At 42.6% G+C, this 22,772-nt stretch overlaps 1 protein-coding gene across 2 annotated transcripts in view; it reads right to left on the bottom strand.

Annotated features, from left to right (window-relative positions):
• CAMK4 (calcium/calmodulin dependent protein kinase IV) overlaps window positions 1-22,772 on the bottom strand; it is a 367,942-nt gene that overhangs the window by 12,039 nt on the left and 333,131 nt on the right. For both annotated transcript variants that reach the window (XM_073549968.1, XM_073550046.1), the window contains one exon: window positions 14,376-14,451. In XM_073549968.1, the coding sequence (XP_073406069.1) occupies window positions 14,376-14,451 (76 nt within the window). The remainder of the gene's footprint in view (window positions 1-14,375; window positions 14,452-22,772) is intronic.

Here is a 22,772-nt window from a genome sequence, read left to right as displayed (position 1 = left end):
CACCAGGGAATGTATTGGGAACATACCAAGGGAGCAACTTCTCAGACACAAAATAAAAAACAAGGAAAATTCTATTATGGATGAGATTCCTATCATAACCCAGTATAATTCCAATAGTCAAATTCTCAAAAAAATTGTGAATAGGCACTGGAGAATTTTGAAAAATGATAAGGTTATAGGGGAAGTTCTGCCAGTTCGCCTGAGGTTTGTCTTTAGAAGGGCGAATAATTTGGGGAACTTAGTAGCCCCTTCAATATCGAGACCTATATCAGGATATAATTCCCATCCACAACAGCGATTAAATGGTTTTTTTCCTTGCAAAAAATGTGCACCTTGTAGAAAACTAGGCAGTAAGAAACAACTTTCAATTGTGAATAAGTCTACGGAGATTCAAATCCGTGATTTTATTACTTGTGACACGAAGGGGGTGATATATTGTATCACGTGTCCATGCGATAAATTATATATAGGACGGACGATACGTCCGCTAAATGTCAGGATTGGGGAACATTTACGCAATATATGTAAGAAATTTACAGGCCATCCCCTTTCTAATCATTACCGTATACACCATGGGGGTTCTTTAAGGGGCACTAAGGTGACTGGAATCCAAATAGTTAAAAGAAGTTTTAGGAAAGGAAAGTTTATCCATCAAATGTCCAGGGTAGAAAGTAAATGGATAGTTGAATTAAACACTTTGATTCCAAATTGTCTAAACAGCTAAATTGAGCTGTTTGCTTTTAATGTATGATAGGATGTTTTGTATCTGGAGGCTATATAAGGGTTACTTCCACTCCCGGGGCTATCCCTGAAGAAGGAATCCGAGAATTCCGTAACGCGTAGGATTTGCAATAGCATTTTGGCCCCTTCAGCGCATCAGAGCGCTTCTTGCCTGTCACGTGTCTTACCACGTGACTGTGACGTCACGCAAGGTCCTTCAGCGTTTTTAGACCTTGCAGGCCTGTTTTTGCACGCGGCGACTGTTACCTCTACAGTCTGCCGCTTTACATCTCCAGCTGCACGCCAGTCACCGGCCGGGACGACGGTATGCTAGGAGATAGTCCCCTTCAGCTCCAGTGACTACATCCACCGCTGTACTGTACATTATTTTTGGAAAGGACCTTTGCATTCATCGGTTTTCTGAAGATTTTCCTTTTTTCCTTTTTTGCCAATCCAAGCACTAGTCAAGGTAATTTATCCCCTTATATGTTTTTTTTTTTTCTCGATTTTTTGTTTATGATGCACTCCTTTTTTAACCAGGGCACAAATCATTAGCGCAAGTTATTTATATGAGGCTAACAATTTTGACATCTAACATCAATATTAAATATTATTTATGGATCTTGTAAAATCAGCAGTCTGCTTAAAGGGGTGTTCTCAAGTTATTACATTGCTTTAATTGGGTAGCATGAAAATATGCAAATTTGCAAGTGACTTGCTTTTGCTATCTGCTGTCATTTTCCTGAAACGAGAGATTTTATCTTATCTAGTGTACAGCTGGTCTCCAAGGAGACAGTGCACAGTAGTTACATTCCAGGAGAGGAGTTAACTCCTAACATACCAGCCACCTCTCTCAAGCTCATTGGTTTCTATACAGCAGTTAGCTAATCAATTCCTCTGTCTCATCTCTTGACAGGGTATTATACAATACTCTTATCAGTATTTTCCTCCCCTCCCAGCATCAAACCTCTCACTATCCCAAGGGAGCCCTGGTCTTGCTCAAATCCCCTGTTATCCCTATAATTCACCAGAACCAGGAAAGGAAAAGGACTTCAGAGTTTTAAGCTGCTGAAGAGACATCTTAAGAATAACCTTTTAACTCCCATCACTTTTTTATACCATTGAGCTGTATTGAATTTCATATATTAAACTAATAAAATATACTGTTGAGCCTAATTCTTCACATTAAAGGGAATCTGTAACCCCCGAACGTATTTGACGTATTAATATGGACACGAGTCCTACCTGTATGCTTCATATTAACGATTTTGTTGTTGAGAAATGTTTTATTCTTTCATTATGATAATGATTTCTTTCAGGCTTCGGGGCGTGCAGTGCTGGAAGAAATCCCTGCCTCCTGTCCTCATTGTAATACTTACCACCTCCCATCAGTGTCAGTTATGGCCCAGAATCCAACACCTGCGCCCTGCAATCTCCCACAAATACATACCTCATACTCCCTTCTATGGGCTCTGCATTCAGGGATTCAGGCATACAGGTAGGACTGGTGTAACATTTCTATTACCTGTATGCCCATATTAATAGGTCATATACGTCCCAGGTGGGGGGGATGACAGATTCCCTTTAATCAGTGCTCAATAAAGATGAGCAATTCAATTTGTGCTGCCTTTGTCCAGCATTCAGTCTGGTCCTCAGTTCTGTGTCTGGCATCCTCAGCCTGGCATCTTTAATATCAAAAGGACAAGCAAGCACAAGAGGTGCCCAGGATGCAAGCCCAGGCATGCCTAGTGGGCACCATAGCTGATAGCGCAGGGGCCAAGGACTGCAAAGAGTTAATGGGGAGAAATGTATCAATAAATGACCTGCACAACATGTGAGCCTGCAGAGGTTGTGACTGGGTCAAGCAGACGAAGGAGGATCATAAAGGGGTTATAAAGAATAGTGGGGTACGGTTCTTTCCTCCCTCTTACCCTTTGAATGTGGATCATCAGCAATCCTCCCCCTGTTATGGTATTGTATGGCTGTTCAAAGGGTTTTGGCCCTGAGAGACTCACATGTTCACTGCCCTATATAGTGACGAGGAATGGGGAATGGAGAGGTTGTTGGTACAAAACAGGGTCCTGAAGGTGGTATGAAACGTTTGGTAATATTTACTAAGAAAGCTATTATTATTAAATAATAATTTGCTAACCCAACATCAGTGTGCGGTGTGTTTATTATAAGATTTCACAGATCATTTTTTGATTATGGGAAGTAACGATGGAAGCAGTCTGGTGAAGAAGTAGATGCGCTGGAGAAGATCAGGCCAACATGAATCAGTTTGATCGCCTCTAGATACCAAACATTGATAAAGTCTGGATCGATCAGTTTCAGTAAATATTTGTCTTCCCATCACTGTACAATTCTGTCAAAAAAAAATTTTTTAGAACTCATTTTTTTTTATGCCATCCCTCTGGGTATTACTATACCTGTTGGCAACGAGGAAGGTCCTTACATTGTCTGGCAGTATCAGCAGTGATTGAACGATGTCAGACCCCAACTGACAATGTCATCATAGTCATCATTTTTTTTTTGTAAATGTCTAGTAGGAATAATAGAGGGATGACACAATGCACAGTCATAAGAAAAGATACTTCAGAATTATTATTTATAGGGGACACAAACATTTACTAGAACAGATAGGTCAGGGCTCAGGAGAACTGACGGGTCCTCTTTAAAAAACTGATACCCAGTGCATGAGATGAGGTGTGTGGTGCATTACCAATAACAGCCATGCATTGCCGCATTCAGACCCCACACTTGGCATAACACAGGGGATCTTTTTTATTGGTAAGTTCCTTTAAATAATTAGTGAGAACATTATCAAGTATCTAGCTAATGTGTGTTTGATATCTGTTCTAAAATCACATTTATTCAGGCTTACTCTTCCTATTTAACCAATTATAAGGATTGCAGGGAAGGCTATCACTATCACTAACACTGCTGAGTTATGGATATCTGAATTTTTAGAATGAACTTGCCTTAATCTCTGTTTATATCAACATCTTACAGGTTTCCATAAAATGTGGGTGTTCCCAGGGATTTGTTCAGGGTTTCTCTGACGGACAGACAGAACTGTGCAAATATTCAGAGATTTTTAGCAAGGGCATGTACAAAACATTTGAAGAGTATCAGCCAGAGCCATGGGTCCTTGAAGTGAGCTGAGATCAGTGCTGCGTACCTTGTAGTGATTTGTTCCCCAGTGTTCAGCCTCACACTTGTTCACATATAATTGAAGGGATGCATGCATGAAATGCAATAGGGAATTCGGATTAAGTTATTTTACTCACTCATATAGTCATTAATTCCACAGAATCATCATCACTGTCCCCATTGGGGATCACAATCTAAATTCCCCATCACTATGTGGTGGCTCAGTGGTTAGCCCCGTTGTTTTGGTGGGTTTATGGATTCAAATCCCACTAAGGACAATATCTACAAAGAGTTTTTATGATCTCCCAGTGTTTGCATGGGTTTCCTTCGGGTCCTCTGGTTTTCTTCCAAATTCCAAAGAAATACTGATAGGGAGTCTAGATTGTGACCCCCAATGGGGACAGCGATGCTGATGTCTGTAAAGTGCTGTGAAATTAATGGCGCTATATAAGCAAAGCATAATATATACAGGGAGAACATAGAAATTTCTTGAAGATGTTGTCTTTGGTGGGATTTAAACCCAGAATCCCATTGCTGCAAAGCAACAGTGCTAACCACTGAGCCACCATGCTAACCACTGAGCCACCGTGCTATCTACTTAGCCACCGTGCTAACCACTGAGCCACCGTGCTAACCACTGAGCCACCGTGCCATCCATTTCTATGCTAAATGGTGATTTTGCTAAGGAGGAACATGAGAGGACAATCTGTTAATATGGCCTTCTAATGCTAATGAACACATGTTCTGTAAATGTATATGGGTACGGGCTGAACTGACAAGTGGTAGAAAGTCGAGCATTATTCTGCTTTTTATGCACAGCCTTAACAGTCTCACTGTCAGAGAGACACACGTGTGCAGTGTGTGAAGAGCGAGCATCAGAGGTGATATGTGACACATGCAAAGTCTTAAGGAATCTGTGAAAAGTGCTCCTCCGGAAATAAAGAGATGATAATTTGGTCTCTGTCTGTTCTCTTCCAGCCTGGCAGAATTATCATAGGAGAGCAGCTTCCTTTATAACCTGACTGCTTCTATTTAAAAAGAGATCACGAGTGAAGCATGAAGCCGGGTCATGTAAATTATCGCTTATCTTCACTTGTCATTTCTAATACACTTCAATCTTCCCTTCTCGTCTCCCCGATACAGTGCCAGTCTGATATTAACACTCTATTATGGACACTCCACATTACAGCTCAGGGATGAATCATGGCTGTCAGTGTTGGGCTATGGTTTAAAATATAAATGCCACCTTCACCCCATCCACTGAAGTCTAAAAGTCAGCAGAGTAATGCCTCACAGAAGCAACTCCATTCTAGACATGACAGAGCTAGATGTGGCCTGTGCCTGCCGTCCACTGATACTCTGAAGGCGGTGGCCCTGATTGTAGCTTGCAGCAGCTGGGACATCACAGCCGGTGAGTTTTGCAGGGTGGCTTTCGAGGTGACTGTGTCTCCGCCTGTGTGCGCTAACAACATGGGCCATGTGGACTGGGCTTTGCGTGTGGAGTGTGGCTATGCAAAGTGGGCGGGGCGATGTGGAGTTGGCGTGGATTGATACAAACACACACACATACATACACTCGGCTTTATATATATAGATAATAAAGTTATATGAGAGAGATTGGCAACAACCAATATTGCAGCTAAAAAGGTTGTAGTGCTCGCTCCCTGACTGGATGGGGCAAGCGCAGATTGTGGCCCCACTGTGCCACAAACCAGACTACTCTGGAGGGGCGTGACTAAAAAGCTACCTTGGTATTCACTGGAGCCTCTAATGGTGAGGTCAGGCATGTGTGGCAGGTAGCTGCCAGGTACCTCTCCAGGGCGGTGTCTGGCTGTAGCAGCTGATCCCATTGGGGACATAACACTAGTGACAGGTGCAGGCAAGTACAGACGGGCAAGACAGGTGCAGCTGGCACTCTGGCAGGCAGGCGGGCACGGCTGTCACTCTGGCAGGCAGGTGGGCATGGCTGTCACTCTGGCAGGCAGGTGGGCACGGCTGGCACTCTGGCAGGCAGGCGGGCACGGCTGGCACTCAGGCAGGAGGGCACGGCTCAGACTGGAGGAATCGGAACCATAACGGGTAGGGCAGGAACACTGGCAGGTACGAATAGAATAAGAGAACAGGTAGGAACCAGTTCAGACTGGAAGGACAAAGACCCACAGGACGTGGAACGAAAGCAGAGCAGAAGCTCAAGGTGCGGAACGGAAGCAGAGCTGAATTGCAGGTTGCGGAACGGATAGCAGAATGAAGCTGCAGGTTGTGGAGCAGAGAGCAGAATAGAGCTGCAGGTTGCAGAGCGGGGAGCAGAGCCGCAGGTTGTGGAGCAGAGAGCAGAGCAAAGCCGCAGGTTGCGGAACGGGGAGCAGAGCAGAAGGAGTAGACACAAGGCTACACACAGCTGAGTAGGGAAGGAAACAGACAAGGACATGAACAGGTACAAGAAACAGACTTAGGACAGACAAGGATGGACAGGGGAACGAGTTCAGGACAAAGGATTCAGGCCTGAGTATGCAGCCCTCAGGGAGGCAGAAAACAAGACACAACGAGCACAGAAAGGGGTCTGGGTATGCAGCCCCCAGAGAGGCTGAAAGCAGGACAGAACCTGGCAACTCAGCAACAAAGTACAGACTGACAGAGTTTGTTGCTCAGGCATCTCCCTATGGGTGGAGAAGCCTTAAGTACCCAATATCTCTTAGCAATAGGCTGGGGACATATTAGGAGTGTGCACACTGTCTCTACAAGACTCAGGAAGTGCCGGTGCCACCGTCCTAAGTATACAGCCAGGAAGGTTATAGCAAGCAAGGACATGAGGTTCACAGCTAGGAGCCGACAGAGGACAGAACCCGGAGTGGTGAGTAAGATGGGGGATGGGAAGCCATGCAGTGATACCGGCAGGGATGCTACAAAGGCGTTCGCTACCCAGCTTTCCTAGCATCCTAAATGGAAAATTCTAGTCATGCAGCACGCTCTAAGTTCACATGGCACTAAAATATCGAAAAAGCATTAATACATTGCATTTATTATATCTCTACATGGGCCAGAGACATCAGCCTATGTTGTCATATTCACACTGTGAAGGAATAGTTGACATTGGCATTTGAAAGGTGCCAGCTTGGAATACTGGTGTTACTGGGACTTGCAGTGCCACAAAGACAAGAAGAATGGGTGTGTGTGCTGCAGCTCAGCAAGCTTAATCAACCGTGACCTGTACGGCAGTACCACACCCGATTTATGCTCCCAGCAGTTTATAGAGAATTGCCAGTTATTGTATCTGGTTTCCTATACTGTTGGTGTGCTTTTGGTATTCTATGACTAATCCTGACCTGGTTTGTGACCTCTACTTTATCTTGCTTTCTAATCCTTCCTGATTTTGATCCAGTCTTGTCTGACTTGTTTTTTGAGTGACCTCTTGGTTTCTGATCCAAACTTTGCTTCTGAATCTGTCACCTGATTCTGCCATTGGTTGTGTCCTTCTAGGTACTAAGGCTACTTTCACACTTCAGGTTTTCGGCGTCAGGCGCGATCCGGCGTCGTGCCGGAACGCCGGATCCGGCAAATGTTTAGTAAAACCGGATGTGACGGATCCGGTTTTCTGCTGGATCCGTCTTTTTCTTGACAGACAAAACCGGATCCGTCTCATCCGGTTCATCCGTTTTTCTATCCGTTTTTCGACGGATTACGCCGGATCCGGTTTTTAAAATTGACCCTTGTGGCCTTCCGAACGGGATTGGCTACTGGAAAACTATATATAGCATGTTCCTACAGCCCTTCTTTGACAGGTTGTAGAGGAGAAAGTGCAGGTTGGAGAGAAGAGCAAGTTATTGGCGAAGATGGATGTTGTCATTGGAAATATTTTGAAGAATTTGGCGGATTTTATAGCGGAGGCGAATCGTTTGAGGGTGATTGTTCTGGAGAAGGAGAGAGCGAGACAGCAGCGCATCAGGCATCGTAGACGACGTTTGTGGATCCACCCCATCACAGCCAAGAGAATGACGCGTGGGGTCTATTCTACACTCTGCATGGACCTTCGACGAAACCCGGATAAATTTTTTGGATATGTTAGGATGAAAATGGAGAATTTTGATTACTTGGTGGAGCGCATGGCACACCTCATAAGAAAAGCAGACACCTATTGCCGCTTCTCTGTTTCACCCACAGAGCGTCTGATGGTGACTTTAAGGTAAGCCACATTTATTGGATGTGATCGCATCAGAGCACACTTTCACTGCAATCTTGTTGGTGGTAGTTTGTATCTCCAAGTGTTATAGGTCAGTTTTGGTATGTAATGCTGTGATTTAAAACTAATTTATTGTTTTTTAATTCCCCACAGATTTCTTGCAACTGGAGAATCCCTTTCGTCACTGCATTTCCAGTACAGACTCGGGATTTCCACCATATCTGGAATAGTGAAGTACACATGCCGTGCACTGTGGGACTCCTTAGCTGAAGAGTTTTTACCAGAGCCCACAACAGAGAGGTGGATTGAAATTGCTGACAAGTTTCAACAGATATGTCAGTTTCCCAACTGCTTGGGCGCTGTGGACGGGAAACATATCCGCATTGTAAAGCCAGCTGGATCGGGATCGGAATATTTCAATTACAAGAAATATTTTTCAATTGTCCTCATGGCCATCGCTGACGCGGAATACAAATTTATTGCGGTTGATATTGGGGCCTATGGCCGCTCCAATGACTCTCAAGTTTTCAAACTGTCTGCCATGGGGCGTAAACTGTATGGACACACCTTCCAGTTCCCACCACCTAGACCGCTGCCGCAAACATCTGGTCCACCTATGACACCCAAATGGCGGGTCCTATTGACTGCGATCAACCTCAAGACAGAAACTGTGGACGAGGTGATCAAAGCGTGCGTGGTACTCCACAATTTTGTTATCTGCAAGGAACCCATTTCCATTGAGGACACCTCTGAAGAAACCACCTTGCAAGATTACCATGACATTACCACTAGAAGTTCTGTGACGGTTTCAGTAATGAGGGACAATTTTGCACTATACTTTATGTCACCTCAAGGCAGAGTACACTGGCAGGATGACAGAGTGTGAAAGATTTGTGCCCTAACCAAACTTGTGTACCTTCTGTACCAACAGTATATACCTTTGCCAACCAAAGTTGGCTATCTTGTCATGGTCTCTATTTTTAGCTTTAGGCCACAGGTTTGTACCTGGTTGTGTTTTATGCAAAGTATTTCACCTTTTAACAAAAGTTGTGTACATTGTTAGGAAATCACCAACAATAAACACAACTTTTTAGGTGAAATACTTTGCTTCAAACACAACCAGGAACACAACTGTGGCAAAAAGCTAAAATTTACCCACAGTTATATACCTAGTTTTGAATACCATTTCACCTTTTAAATACCCTGTATTTAACCTTTTTCGCCGCAGAAAGAAATGACAGACAACCAGTGTAAAATAATTTAACTTTTATTGAAAAATGTTTTTTTTAGTAAACTTTTTTAAAATTGTAATAAACTTGTTTAATAAAGCTTTGAAACTATAAAACTGAAACCATAAAACTGGTCATTTTTATTTAAATACACACATTATAAATCTGTGTAGTGTGTGGTGGAAATACTGCTGTAGGGGCTGCGGGACACTTCGACACTGGGAGTGTGGAGAGAGGACTGGGATCGTGGTGGGGAAGGAACAGTTAGAGGTGAAGGTGTGGAAAAAACTACAGAATGGGTGGACATGTGGGAAGCAGAAGAGGTGGTGGGTGGTGGAGTGGAGGGTTGGGCAGGGACTATAGGAGCAGATGATGTTGATGGCAAGTTGTATGGGGAAGGAGTTTGGTACGGGGCAGGTTGCTGGAAGTGGGGAGATGTCTGGTACGGGGCAGGTTGCTGGAAGTGGGGAGATGTCTGGTACGGGGCAGGTTGCTGGAAGTGGGGAGATGTCTGGTACGGGGCAGGTTGCTGGAAGTGGGGAGATGTCTGGTACTGGGGAGGATGCTGGTACTGGGGAGTTTGCAGGTACTGGGGAGGTTGCTGGTACTGGGGAGGTTGCTGGTACTGGGGAGGTTGCTGCTACTGGGGAGGTTGCTGGTACTGGGGAGGTTGCTGGTACTGGGGAGGTTGCTGGTGCTGTGGAGGTTGATGGTGCTGGGGAGGTGGATGGTGCTGGGGAGGTGGATGGTGCTGGGGAGGTGGATGGTATGTAATAGGAGGGGGAGGATGGAAAGTGGCTGGAGGGGGTGTAGATGTAATAGGAGGGGGAGGATGGAAAGTGGCTGGAGGGGGTGTAGATGTAATAGGAGGGGGAGGATGGAAAGTGTACTAGAGGTGGCAGGGGCAGAAGGGTGGGGTAAAGGGAAAGCGATCTCCTCACCAGCAGCTTCATGTAATGTAGGCGGCCACGATGCTCCTGTGCTGGTGGATGGGACAGATGGGTCGAATGTGTGGGAAGGCTGGGAAGGTGCAGATGTACCGGGGCGGTCGAAGTCTCCCTCGGTGACGGTCTCCTCAGGGATCGCCTCAGAAGGGTCCAATCGTGCAAGCTCCCGAGTGCTGCTCACCGTGCTGTGGAATAAAGAGAAAAAAAAAACAATTAAAATAGTGACATGGTATGGCCCTGGCTGAAAAAAAAAAGTTACATCTAAACATTTTTTTGTCACATGTGGTGTGTAATATTTACCTTCTGGTGAGCATTGTCTCCCGGAGGAACGACAGGGCTCGTGCGTACTTGTACTTGCTCCTGCGTCCTCCAGATCCACTCAGGGCCCGCATCTCTTTATTGAACTCCTTCTTGAAACGATCCCTCACAGACCGCCACCGCTTCACAATTCTCTCCCCTGAAACGAGAAAGGACAAAGTGGTTAGTATACAACATCAGTGTTTCCCAAACTCCAGTCCTCATGGTCCCCAGGGGTCATGTTTTCAGGATTTCCAAAGTAAATAGAAATCCTGAACACATGATCCGTGGGGACCACGAGGACTGGAGTTCGGGAAACACTGGTTTAAATCAAGCAACCGGTACTGTATATACTTACGCTCTTTAATCTGGGCCCGAGCTTCGAGGTCCTCCCAGCGGTCCACAAGGAGCTAACAGATTTCCTCCCAGAGTCGTCGGGTAACGATCAGGTCAGCGTGGCGTCGGTCAGCCATATTCCAGAGCGGCTCCCTTTCTCTGACGAGATCGATGAGGCGGTCGACATCAATCCCTCCATCCTCACCGTCAGAGTCGGGAGCACGCTGTGAAGGCTGTTAAAGAAAAAGACAAAAATAACATAATTAGCCTCCACAAAAGAAATGAAATAAAAAGTGCAAAAAAAAACAAAGCAAAAATATTTATACTTACACGCTGGTGACCGCCGCGTTGCTGTCGCCGACGACCCTGGGAGGCACTGCGAGGACCTCTTGGCCGAGCACCAGATTGGGAAGACTAGAGAAGAAAACAAAAAATGTTATGTCTTTGGATGTAGGCATTTGTTTGCTGTGTGTGGTCTGCAGAACATTGTTTTCTATGTGTTGTGTGTAGTGTGATGTTGTGTTTCTGCGTTTGATGCAAAAAACTTACCAATTGTGAGCCCACTCCAAGTGTCTGTCATCCCCTTCCTTCTTCTTCTGGGAGCTCCTCTTCATCTTGTGATTCCTGTTTTGAAATAAAAGGCAATGAATACACATATATTACAGAGATGATGGATTTTGGAAATAAAAAATTACCGTCAAACGCTGACGATGCGAGGGAGGGCTCCCAGAAGATGTGCTGTCTTCCTCATGGCCAGACTCCATGGCTGTGGGTGGTGTTTCTGCTGCTGCCATTGCTGCTGCTGCTGCTGCATCTATTGGGCGGCTGTTGAATAAAGAGAAACAAAGGGCCAATGAATATCTTGATATTCCATAGCCCTAGTTTGGAGGAATGGGGGATTTGATAATTACCGTCTCTCATCTGCTGCTGGACTCCCCTCCCGTTGTTCAGCATGCTGCTCCATTTGGGGTGGTGCTGATGGTGCTGCTGCTGCAGATGTCTGCTGCCTTCTCCTGCTCCTGGTTCTTGGCTTGGGTGGCATGTTGGGTGTGGCTGAGGGTCCCATTGTCTTGCTTTTATATATGTCCTGTGGGCAGAGCTACTGAGCATGCTCAGACCAAAAAAACCGGATCCGGCTGTCGCCGGATCCGGCGCATTGCGGCGCTCATAGGCTTTCATTGTATGAAAAAGCCGGACACGCCGGATCCGGCGTGTCCGGCTTTTTCGACGGATACAAAAAACGTTACAGTCACCGTTTTTCCAGACGCCGGATCGCGTCACATTGCCGGATCCGGCGAAAATCGGATGAAACGCATGGCCATCCGGCTCGATCCGGCTCTAATGCAAGTCAATGGGGGGGAAACCGGATCCGGCATTGCATTTCGACGGATCCGGTTTTAGTCAAAAACGCCGGATCGCGCCTGAAGCAGAAAACCTGATGTGTGAAAGAGGCCTAATCTGGCTACTCTGACCACTCTTGCCTCAGACTCACTTCTCTTGCCAGCAGCTACTCTGTGGACGTAACCCAGGAGGCCCTGCTGCTAGTCTAAATCCCTGTATGGAGAAGAGGTCAAAAGTAAAAGGTTCCTTTGGGATCTGCTAGTGCAAAGTCTGTCTAAGGTTGTCTTTTTGAGCAGATGACCTCAGACAAACATTACAATGTTCTTAGCCATGTTTCTCTGGTAGGTACAGTTATTACTAGTGTTCAAATTTCTGCAGTCATGTAGTAGATTCTGACTACAGTCTTTTTGTAGTTGGGCATTATCAGTAGAAGCTGCTTCTTAGGCTCCCCAGCACACAGACTGTTCTCTATTCAATACTACTACTACTACTACCACTACTACTACTACTACTACTACTACTAATAACAACAAAATAAAACATTTTCCAAACAGGATCTAAAAAAGGTGGAAAATTCAATAGGATTTGACAAAAGACGACCACTCTATGGCTTTAAAGAAAACCTGTCAGCAGCATTTTGCTAAGTAAAGTATACATATTAAAGTTCCAATACTGACACTGTAATGCTGATTAAAATGATACCTGTGGTGAAGAAATCTGTTTTGTGGATTTTGTGGAATCAAGGTTTGAAGTTTTCTTATAATCATAGCTTTGTGCATCTGAGTAGGACGATTTGAAGGGTCTTCAACTCTGCCACAGCCACTCCGCTGCTCCTGGTGTCTTTATAGTCCTCTTTTGTTTAAACTTTGCACCGGCGCTGTCCTAGCCAAGGGCGGCACTTGTGCACACTGACTTCCTGGCAGTCTACAAGAAAATGGCGCCAGTGGCGTTTCAAGCACTTACTTAGATTTAGGCTCAAAAACGAGAAAGCCGCCAGTGGTCAATTTGCGCATGTGATGCCACTGGCGCCATTTTCCTGAAGACTGTCAGGAGATCAATGTGCACAAGCGCCGCCCTCAGCTAGGATGGTGCCGGCGTGAAATTAAACCAGGAAGATGATATAGACAGCAGAAGCAGCACAGGGTTCCGTGGCAGAGTCGAAGACACTACCCACAGTCCCACCCCGATGCATGAAGCTATGACTATAAGACAACTTCAAAACCTGATTATACAAAATCCACAAGACGGATTTCTTCACCACAGGTATCATTTTAATCAGTATCTCAGTGCCGATATAGTCATTTGTCTAATTCACTTAGGAAAATCCTGCTGACAGGCTCGGTTTAAGTAACTTTCATATTTCCATTAACTTTCAAACCTTGTCAATGAAAGAAAACATTCTTGTAAACATCCGTAGGCTGAAAATCTGCACTTACCTAATCCTTCTTACACAACAAATGTTTTTGATGGAAATTTTTTAGACACATTAATGCCCTGTGAGCTAAACAGCAGTAGCACATCTTTCACTCCACGCAAACAGCAGTTCAGCCTTCTGTCCCATACACAATCCCACCATAAGCCTCAGATGGAAGGCTACAACATATACTGTACCCATTGTATAGGTGCACACTGGACCTAGGGAACCATGGAAAAAATGTAAATTGTTTTGTGGTTGCCCTTTCTTTACAGTAGAAAAAAAGGTATGTGAACTCATTCCACCCTTTAAAGCCTCCTTTGGTTGAATGCAGCCTTATTAGATAAATACACTTTTTCGTACTGGTACTGGTACTGGTAGGCATTAATTGGGTTATCCATGAAAACTAGTGGGATAAGTAATAACTTATTGATAGGTGGAGGTCCAATAACTGGAGCATGCACCAATCGGCAGAATGGACAACTTTTATTCCCGCTAGAAAGGACTTGCAGTGCAGATGTTCGACCGTTGCTTTATTCATTCTGTCGGGCTGACAGAAAGAGCCAAGTGCAGAATTCAGCAGCCCCATAGAGAAATAACTAAGAGGTAGTCAATAAAATTGCTAAATTCTGCTGATCGGTGCAGGGCACAGTGGTTGGACCCCAACTAATCAATAAGTTGTCACCTATCGCTTGCAAAGCTGAAAACTTGTTTTTACCGGAGAACCCTTTTATGGGATCATTTTAGTTATAAGTACTTACAGTATATAGGTGATGATACCCACTGACCACATGTCCACTTCAGGTCCATAGGCACAACCCCTGAGAATTTCTGGAGCTGCAGAAAAAAAAGTGAAAAACTATAATTATTTGAAATATTTTTATCTGATTAGTGTAATAAGAAATCCTATTCCATTGTGTTGCCATAAAGGAAGCTTCTACTTTAAAACACTTTACTGTTTAAATACGTAAGGAATTAATAATAAGTAATAGTAAGTAATATTACTTTGTGAAAAATTCTGCTTCCTCTCAATACGAAAAAAACTCATTGAAAATATGAACATAAAAAAAAAAAATCCATGAAGGTTTAATGAAAAATTTGTGAAAAGTCACATGTAGAATGCAGCAGTAGAAATGGGGTCATTGTAGAACTCATTTAAGATATACGGTATGTATATATATAAAAAAAAAAAAAAATCACTGCATTTAAGCTAAGAACGATACTAGGAAAGATTTTTAACCCAAGGCTTGTTTTTACCTTCCTGACCTGACCAGGCCAAAATTTTCAAACCTAAAGTGTCACTTTATGTGATAAAAATGCTGAAATGCTTCATCGGTTCCTACAGGAAAGATGTATATCTTTGTACCGTGTTAGCCAGTATATAGAACAATATTCAGAATTGAGAGTCCTCAGTGGTTGATACCTTTTAATGGCTAACTGAAAAGATGGTAACACATTGCAAGCTTTCCAGACTACTCAGGTATCTTCAATGCCTGATGAAGAGACCTGAGTAGTCTCGAAAGCTTGCAATGTGTTACCATCTTTTCAGTTAGCCATTAAAAGGTATCAACCACTGAGGACTCTCAATTCTGAATATTTTTCAACGGTTCCTAGTGATTCTAAGATTGTTTTTTCGTGACATATTGATTGCACTTTATGATAATGTTAAATTTGTGCTTAGTTCTGAAAATATAACTAGAAATTTGATAAAAATTTTTACAAATTCTCAATTTTCAAACTCTGAATTTTTATTCCGTTAAAGCAAATAGTCATACCACTAAAAATAATTAACATTTTCCACACATTGACTTTACGAGAGCATAATGTTTGAGACATATTTTTTTGAGGATAGAAATGCAGAAGGTTTAAAGTTTAGCAGAAATTTAATTTTTCTAACAAAATGTACAAAACCTATTTTACTAGGGACCACTTCACATTTGAAGTGACTATTAGAGGCCCAGATGTTAAAAAAAATGCCTAAAAGTGAGCTTATTATGAAAATTGCACCCATCAAGGTATGCATAACTACATATAAGAACCCAGGTCCTTCACATGGATTAAAAGTGGAAGTAAAAAATGAAAAATTCCTTTCCACAAAAATGTTGCTTTAGCCCCAAATTTTTCATTTTCACGATGGTAATAGGAGAAATTGATCCAAACTATTTGTTGTGAAATTTCTCCTGAGTACGATGATGGCTCATATGTTAGCAGAAACTTCTGTTTGTGAACATGGCAGGGCTCTATAGGGAAGGAGCACTATTGGAATTTTGAAGTGCAATTTTGGCTGAAATAGATTATGGGCAACTTGTTGCATTTGAAGAGCCCCTAATGTGCGAAACCAGCAGAAACTTGGCACAAGTGAACCCATTTTGGAAATTCAACCCCTCAAGGAATTCATGTACATATGTGGTGAACATCTTGAACTTCACAGAATGTTATAACATTGGGACGTGAAAATGAAAAATTACATTGTTTACTAAAAAAATTTGCTCAAATAGTGTTATAGTTTTATATATCAGGTTGTTCAGGACACATCAGTACCAAATATGTGTAATTTTTTTATTATTTTTGTTCTTCCATAAATAGCATGGGGAAAATCAGTATTTGATACACTACTGACTTTGCAAGTTTTTCCACCTACAAAGAATGGGACGGTCTGTAATTTTTATCATAGGTACACTTCAACTGTGAGAGACAGAATCTAAAAAAAATCCATAAAATCACACTGCATGATATTTACATAATTAATTTGCATTTTATTGCTTGAAATAAGTATTTGATAACCAACCAACCAGCCAGTAAGAATTTTGGCTCTCACAGACCTGTTAGTTTTTCTTTACAAAGCACTCCTACTCTGCACTCATTATCTGAATTAATTGCACTTATTTGAACTAGTTACCAATAAAAAGACACCTGTCCACACACTCAATCACACTCCAACATCTCCACAGGGATCCTTCCCTCTCCCTAAAGCTAGGGGCGCCTTAGCTCGCCCTGTTCTCCGGATCACTTCTGATGGTGAAGATGCCGGGGCCATGTACCTTGCCTTAGCTCCTGAATGCACCATGAGTCTATACCTTTCCCCACCCAGCAAAGAGGGGAGTAGTAGTGTACCATAATACACCAACCAACTAACAAGGTAATGCGAATAAAGATAATGGAATATACCAATCATACAAATATACACACATAAACAACAGAGATAAACATTGCGGAATGGAGGACGGAGTAAAACCCAAGTAGAAGAAGTGGAATGCCTTCTCAAATAACCACCAATCAACAACCTCCTGCAATACAGCATAAGCTACCTCTGACAATGAGTGCAAGCAAGGCCCAGTTTATATAGGAGATTGGGAGCTGGTAACAGAGAACAACTGAGCCTTAATGCAGGAAAGCTTCCAGGAACTCTCAACTAATCAGACTAACCCCTGCACTGCTAAAGGGAACTTGCATATGAAGGTAAAGTGCTTCTAATCAGTACAAAAGTAGGAGAAATCAGACGCTGCAGTCTTCTGGCTCCTCTCTGTCGTGGTGAACCTGTGACAAAGGGTATGTAAGCATTTGCTATCCCCTTTTTTAAGGCATTTTTTCTGATTCATCAATATGGGGGAAAGATGTGCAAAAATACTGAAAGACTTGACATACTGTAGATCTGAAACAGCTTCAAATCTGAAGGAAAAAATAAGCAACATGTGCATGAGTTTTCAGAAACCTTTTGTGTTTTTTCCTCTAAAAACACAAGAAAAAGCGTTTGAAAATGTGGCAAAAAATGCAACATGTGAACATAACCTAAGTATCTTTAGAAAGCATATTTAGTTCTGTCACCAGATTATACAGTTCAAACTGCTTGCATTATTATGTAGATCTCTTAGACCTGTTGAGACTGTTGAACTTACTTTCAAAATGAACAGGATGGCAATATAAAGTTTTTTGAAAGTTTCAGCTCAATCTCATCTAACGTGATTGACAGCTTCTCAGCACCCCTCTTTCCTGCTGCTGCAATATCATACTGCTCAGTACAAGCTGCAGTTTTTCTCTCCGTTTTCAAAGTAAGTACACTTGCCACATCCGGTGGAAGAGATTCAAATTGTATGTATTGTGAAATCTGGTGACAGATACAGTGATTTTCTTCTCTGACGTGTGAGGTGTATGGGGGAAAATTTTACATGTACAAACTGCAAATATCAGCAACATCAAAGGTTTTGTCTAACTGACTCTAAAAATATGAATATCTGATTGTTAAGAGATTGTAATTTGGATGTGTCTATAAATCAGAAAAAATGATAATTTCCAATGACAATTTTAACATATTATATTATACATTGTTATAAATTAAAAATAACTGTCGGAAAAGTAAGAGATCAATACAATCCTGATGCCCTCAGAAGGCTTCAAAGCCTTCTGATAACACTAAGGGGATAAGTGATTAAAAACAAATTAAGATCAAAGACATAGCGGGAAGCTAAAGCAACATTAGATATGCAATTAGCATTGTAGAGTTAGTAACGGATCTGAGCTAATACATTAAAGGAGATAATGACGGTTCCAGCAATGTTCTTAAATCTGCTATTTATTGCGCTACCCTGTGACCTCTTTCTGTGCAGAATATAAGACTTAACATCTGTAATGCTTAATAGTTGAGCCTCGAGATAGTCATCAGATACAATTGGCTAATCAGATTTAACCTAAAATAGGATTAATCACCAAAGTGCAGACTGACCGTTACCTACAGTCTATGCTTCAGGAGAACCAGCCCACCCACACAACTCTGACAACCATGTAGCGTTTTATAAAAGTGTACCAAGTAGGGAAGGGACCTCCAATCAAAATGCTAGGCGACAAGAAGTGCAGCAAAATGAAATACAAAAAAGTGTGGGAGATGGCTAATCGTCATTGCCTCTCCCCCTATTTCACTAGGTTAGCCAGTCAATGTCTACACATTCTAAACCCTCTGTAGCGCAAGACTAAGTGCAAGCCTAAGTGTCCGAGCAGGTGAAATGGGAGTAAAAATCCTCCAGAAGCTAAATATATGCTTCAAAAAGTTGCTAAGTAAATTTGAAAACTATATCCCCCTTACAACATGTTTCACCTATCAAAGGTGATCTCAACGGCAAATATGTGAATTTTAAAGTACTTTACCCATATCTCAAGCATTTCCTTAGAAACTTATACTGTACAGTGCATCCAGAATCCAGACATCTATTCTGATAATCAAGTAGCAGCAACTCCATACATACTAGCATGCAAATCCGATCAACTGGTTTTGCATTATTGCAAAAAACTATAGTGGTTTCTAGATTGTAGCAATAATGCTGCACAAAATCTAAGAAACAAAGTGCTTCAGTTCTGTGTACTGCTTTCAAGGAGGATAAGCTGACTTTCTACAAAACAAGTGTAATCTTCAACTAGTTCCAGTAAGAAGGTAAAACTCAGTGGCGGACACAGACAGAAAAGGACCCCTGTGCTAGGACAGTATTTGGGCCCTTTATAATCCAACAGTTCTTGCAGCTTTGGAGGTGGGAGCGGGCCCCCTCACCTTTTGGGCACCAGTACAGGTTGCACAAATGATATGGCCGCCCCTGGAAAAACCTGATACTTGTCAAAATGGACTAAGATCTCCAGAATGCTGGTGGAATCACACCATGAACGATTCAGATTGTTCCAACGGATAACATATACCAGAGGGAATGACTTTAAATTGCACCCAGTGGGTATAGAACACTGATGCTACAAAGATGTAGCTCCGTAAGGCGCTGGTGATCGAAAGTATGTCTACCTCCTGGACTAAGAATTGTTCTCCTTCACTATCAAATTATTGTTTCTTCTATATATCCAACATATCAGCCAATGTAACCTACTCTTCTGTGAAAGGACACAGGTCTACTGTACCTAGTGTAGCAGGGGAGGTAGTTCTCCAATTCTCTTGCAGTACCATTCCTGGCCACTAGACAATATATTGTGCCACTTCCGATACACTGCAGCTTCTTTAATTGTCTAACCAGTAGAATAGCCAGGAGTTGGATCCCCATCAGGCTGATATTTTTAGGGCCAAAAACAAAAAATAATGGAATGCTCACAGTGGCATTGTGCCAGTATACTTAAATAGTGAGAATAACATGTAAAAATGCTAGTAATACCCCTGCAACCGGGAAGCTGGGCATACACACAGTCAAAATTGTTGGTACCCCTCGTTTAATGACAGAAAACCCACAATGGTCAGAAATAACTTGAATCTGACAAAAGTAATAATAAATCAAAAATCTATGAAAGTGAAGAAATGAAAGTCAGACATTGCTTTTCAACCATGCTTCCACAGAATTTAAAAAAAATTAAAACTCATGAAATATGCCTGGACAGAAATGATGGTACCCCTGAAAATAATGTGATAAAAGGGACATGTTAAATCAAGGGGGGCCACTAATTAGCATCACAGGTGTCTACAATCTTGGAATCAATTACTGGGCCTGTATAGAGGGCTACAGATACTCACTGTGCTGTTTGGTGACATGGTGTGTATCACACTCAACATGGACCAGAGAAAGCGAATGAAAGAGTTGTCTCAGGAGATTAGAAAGAAAATTATAGACAAACATGTTCAAGGTAAAAGTTATAAGACTATCTCCAAGCAGCTTGATGTCCCTGTGACTACAGTGGGACATATTATTAACAATTTTAAGCTCCATGGGACTGTAGCCAACCTCCCTGGACGTGGTCGCAGGAGAAAAATTGATGACAAATCAAAGAGACGGATAATACGAATGGTAACAAAAGAGCCCAGAAAAACTTCTAAACAGATTAAAGGTGAACTTCAAGCTCAAGGAACATCAGTGTCAGATCGCACTATCCGTCGTTGTATGAGCCAAAGTAGACTTCATGGTACACGACCTAGGAGGACACCATTGTTGAAAAAAAATCATAGAAAAGCCAGACTGGAATTTGCCAAACTACATGTTGTCAAGCCACAAAGTTTCTTGGAGAATGTTCTATGGACAGATGAGACAAAAATTGAACTTTTTGGCAAGGCACATGAGCTCTATCTTCACAGAAGAAAAAATGAAGAATATCAAGAAAAGAACACGGTCCCTACTGTGAAACATTGAGGAGGCTCTGTTATGTTCTGGGGCTGCTCTGCTGCCTGTGGCATAGGGTGTCTAGAATTTTATGCAGGGTACAATGAAATCTCAAGACTATCAAGGGATTCTAGAGAGAAATGTGCTGCCCAGTGTCAGAAAGGTTGGTCTCAGTTGCAGGTCATGGGTTTTGCAACAGGACAATGACCCAAGACACACAGCTAAACACACCCAAGAATGGCTAAGAGGAAAACATTGGACTATTCTGAAGTAGCCTTCTATGATCCCTGACCTAAATCCTATTGAGCATCTTTGGAAAGAGCTGAAACATGTCGTCTGGAAAAGGCAGCCTTCAAACACGAGACAACTGGAGCAGTTTGCTCTTGAGGAGTGGGCCAAAACACCTGTCGAGAGGTGCAGAAGTCTCATTCACAATTACAGGAATCATTTGATTGCAGTGATTGCCTCAAAAGGTTGTGCAACAAAATATTAAGTTAAGGCTTCCATCATTTCTGTCCAGACCTATTTCATGAGTTTTATTTTTTCAAAACTCAATTTTTATTGGAAGGCTAAATAATTTTAAATCTCAAAATACAACAAAAAGAAAAGAATAACTAGGACAATATCAGCATCAGTATATCATAGAATATAAGTTTATCATCCAATAAAACATCAAGTTATAAGAAGAAAAAGGAGGGAAGGGAACATTTTAGGCCATCAGTATTACAATTATGAAATTACTAAAATCCAATAGAAACCATACATAGCGTAACCAGGCACGAACCAACGCGGAGCACAATCCGCAGCGGAGAAAGGGGTGGATCCCTTCAGTCTGATGTAAGACGGTAGGCATCGGATTCTTGGGTTTCAATCCAGTCTCTCCAAGTCGCACAGTATCTATCATAGTCAGTGGGGGATTGGGCAATCAAATGTTCCATCCTATTTAGAAGGGCTATTTCACAGAACCACTCCTCCAGAGTAGGTGGAGAAGTACTTTTCCAGTGACGAGGAATGATATTCTTAGCAGCCTGTATAAGGTAGCTTATTAAAGTCCTTTTGTATCTGGTGAAACTAGTTGGGCTCATAAAGGGCAAAAGAGATTCAGGAAAGTCGGGCACAGAGAAACCTCTTATTATGGGACAGCTCCACCAAATGTGTGTCATCGTCCCCTCCTCCACTCCACATCTCCAGCATCTATCTGATACTGCGGGAAACCACTTATGAAGTAATACGGGAACCCAATACCATCTGGAGATGATCTTAAAGGTGGTCTCTTGAGCTTTGGTTGCAATTGATGTTTTGTGAGCAAATTGAAAACATTTAGCCCATTGTGAGTCTTCAAAGGGCTCATACTCACTTGCGAGAGACTCTTGTGCGAGTCTCTCGCATGAAAACAAGTTTGAGTGCTGGTGGCACTGCCAGGTTTTCATGCGAGAGACTTGCACGAGAATTGTGCGAGTCTCTCGCAAGTGAGTATGAGCCCAAAAGATTTGCCCACTTCTCTTTCCCATGCATTGCAATAGGATAGTCTGACAGTTGTAGAATGGTCTATTAGGTTTTTGTAGAGAAATGAGATGGAATGCAAGGGTGGAGACGATGACAGGCATAGTTTTTCAAAATTTGTAAGATCCCAATTGAGCCGTTTATCTTCTCTAACATGGGAATAGAAATGTTGCAACTGTCTATAGTCATAGTCAGCTCTTGGAGGGATAGAGCAGTCCTGAAATATCTTGTTGAGGTGTATTAAAGATGCGTTAGATAGTACATGAGCAAAGTGAAGAGGGTGATATTTACTTCTACCCAGAAATCGATTGGAAGATAGCCTGGTAAAAAGGTTACCAGACCTGAGACTGCGTATAATGGGCCCTGTGGGTCAAGTAGAGAGATCTTCTTATTGTCTCGACGTAGGGATAGGATTGTACAGTATGTAGGGAGTGTAGTTAATGCCCTTGGACATATAGTTTGTGCTATTTGAACCCAAAGCTTCCCATGTTAATGATGAAAATAATCGAGTATTCTAGCATGGACTGCTGCCATGTAGTATTTTCTACAATCAGGAAGACCGAGGCCTCCCATCTGTTTAGACAC

Source organism: Dendrobates tinctorius, unplaced genomic scaffold, assembly GCF_039654945.1.
Source record: "Dendrobates tinctorius isolate UK_male_01 unplaced genomic scaffold, ASM3965494v1 ptg000003l, whole genome shotgun sequence".
NCBI lineage: Eukaryota > Metazoa > Chordata > Amphibia > Anura > Dendrobatidae > Dendrobates > Dendrobates tinctorius.
This window is presented reverse-complemented; position numbering and strand designations above follow the sequence as displayed.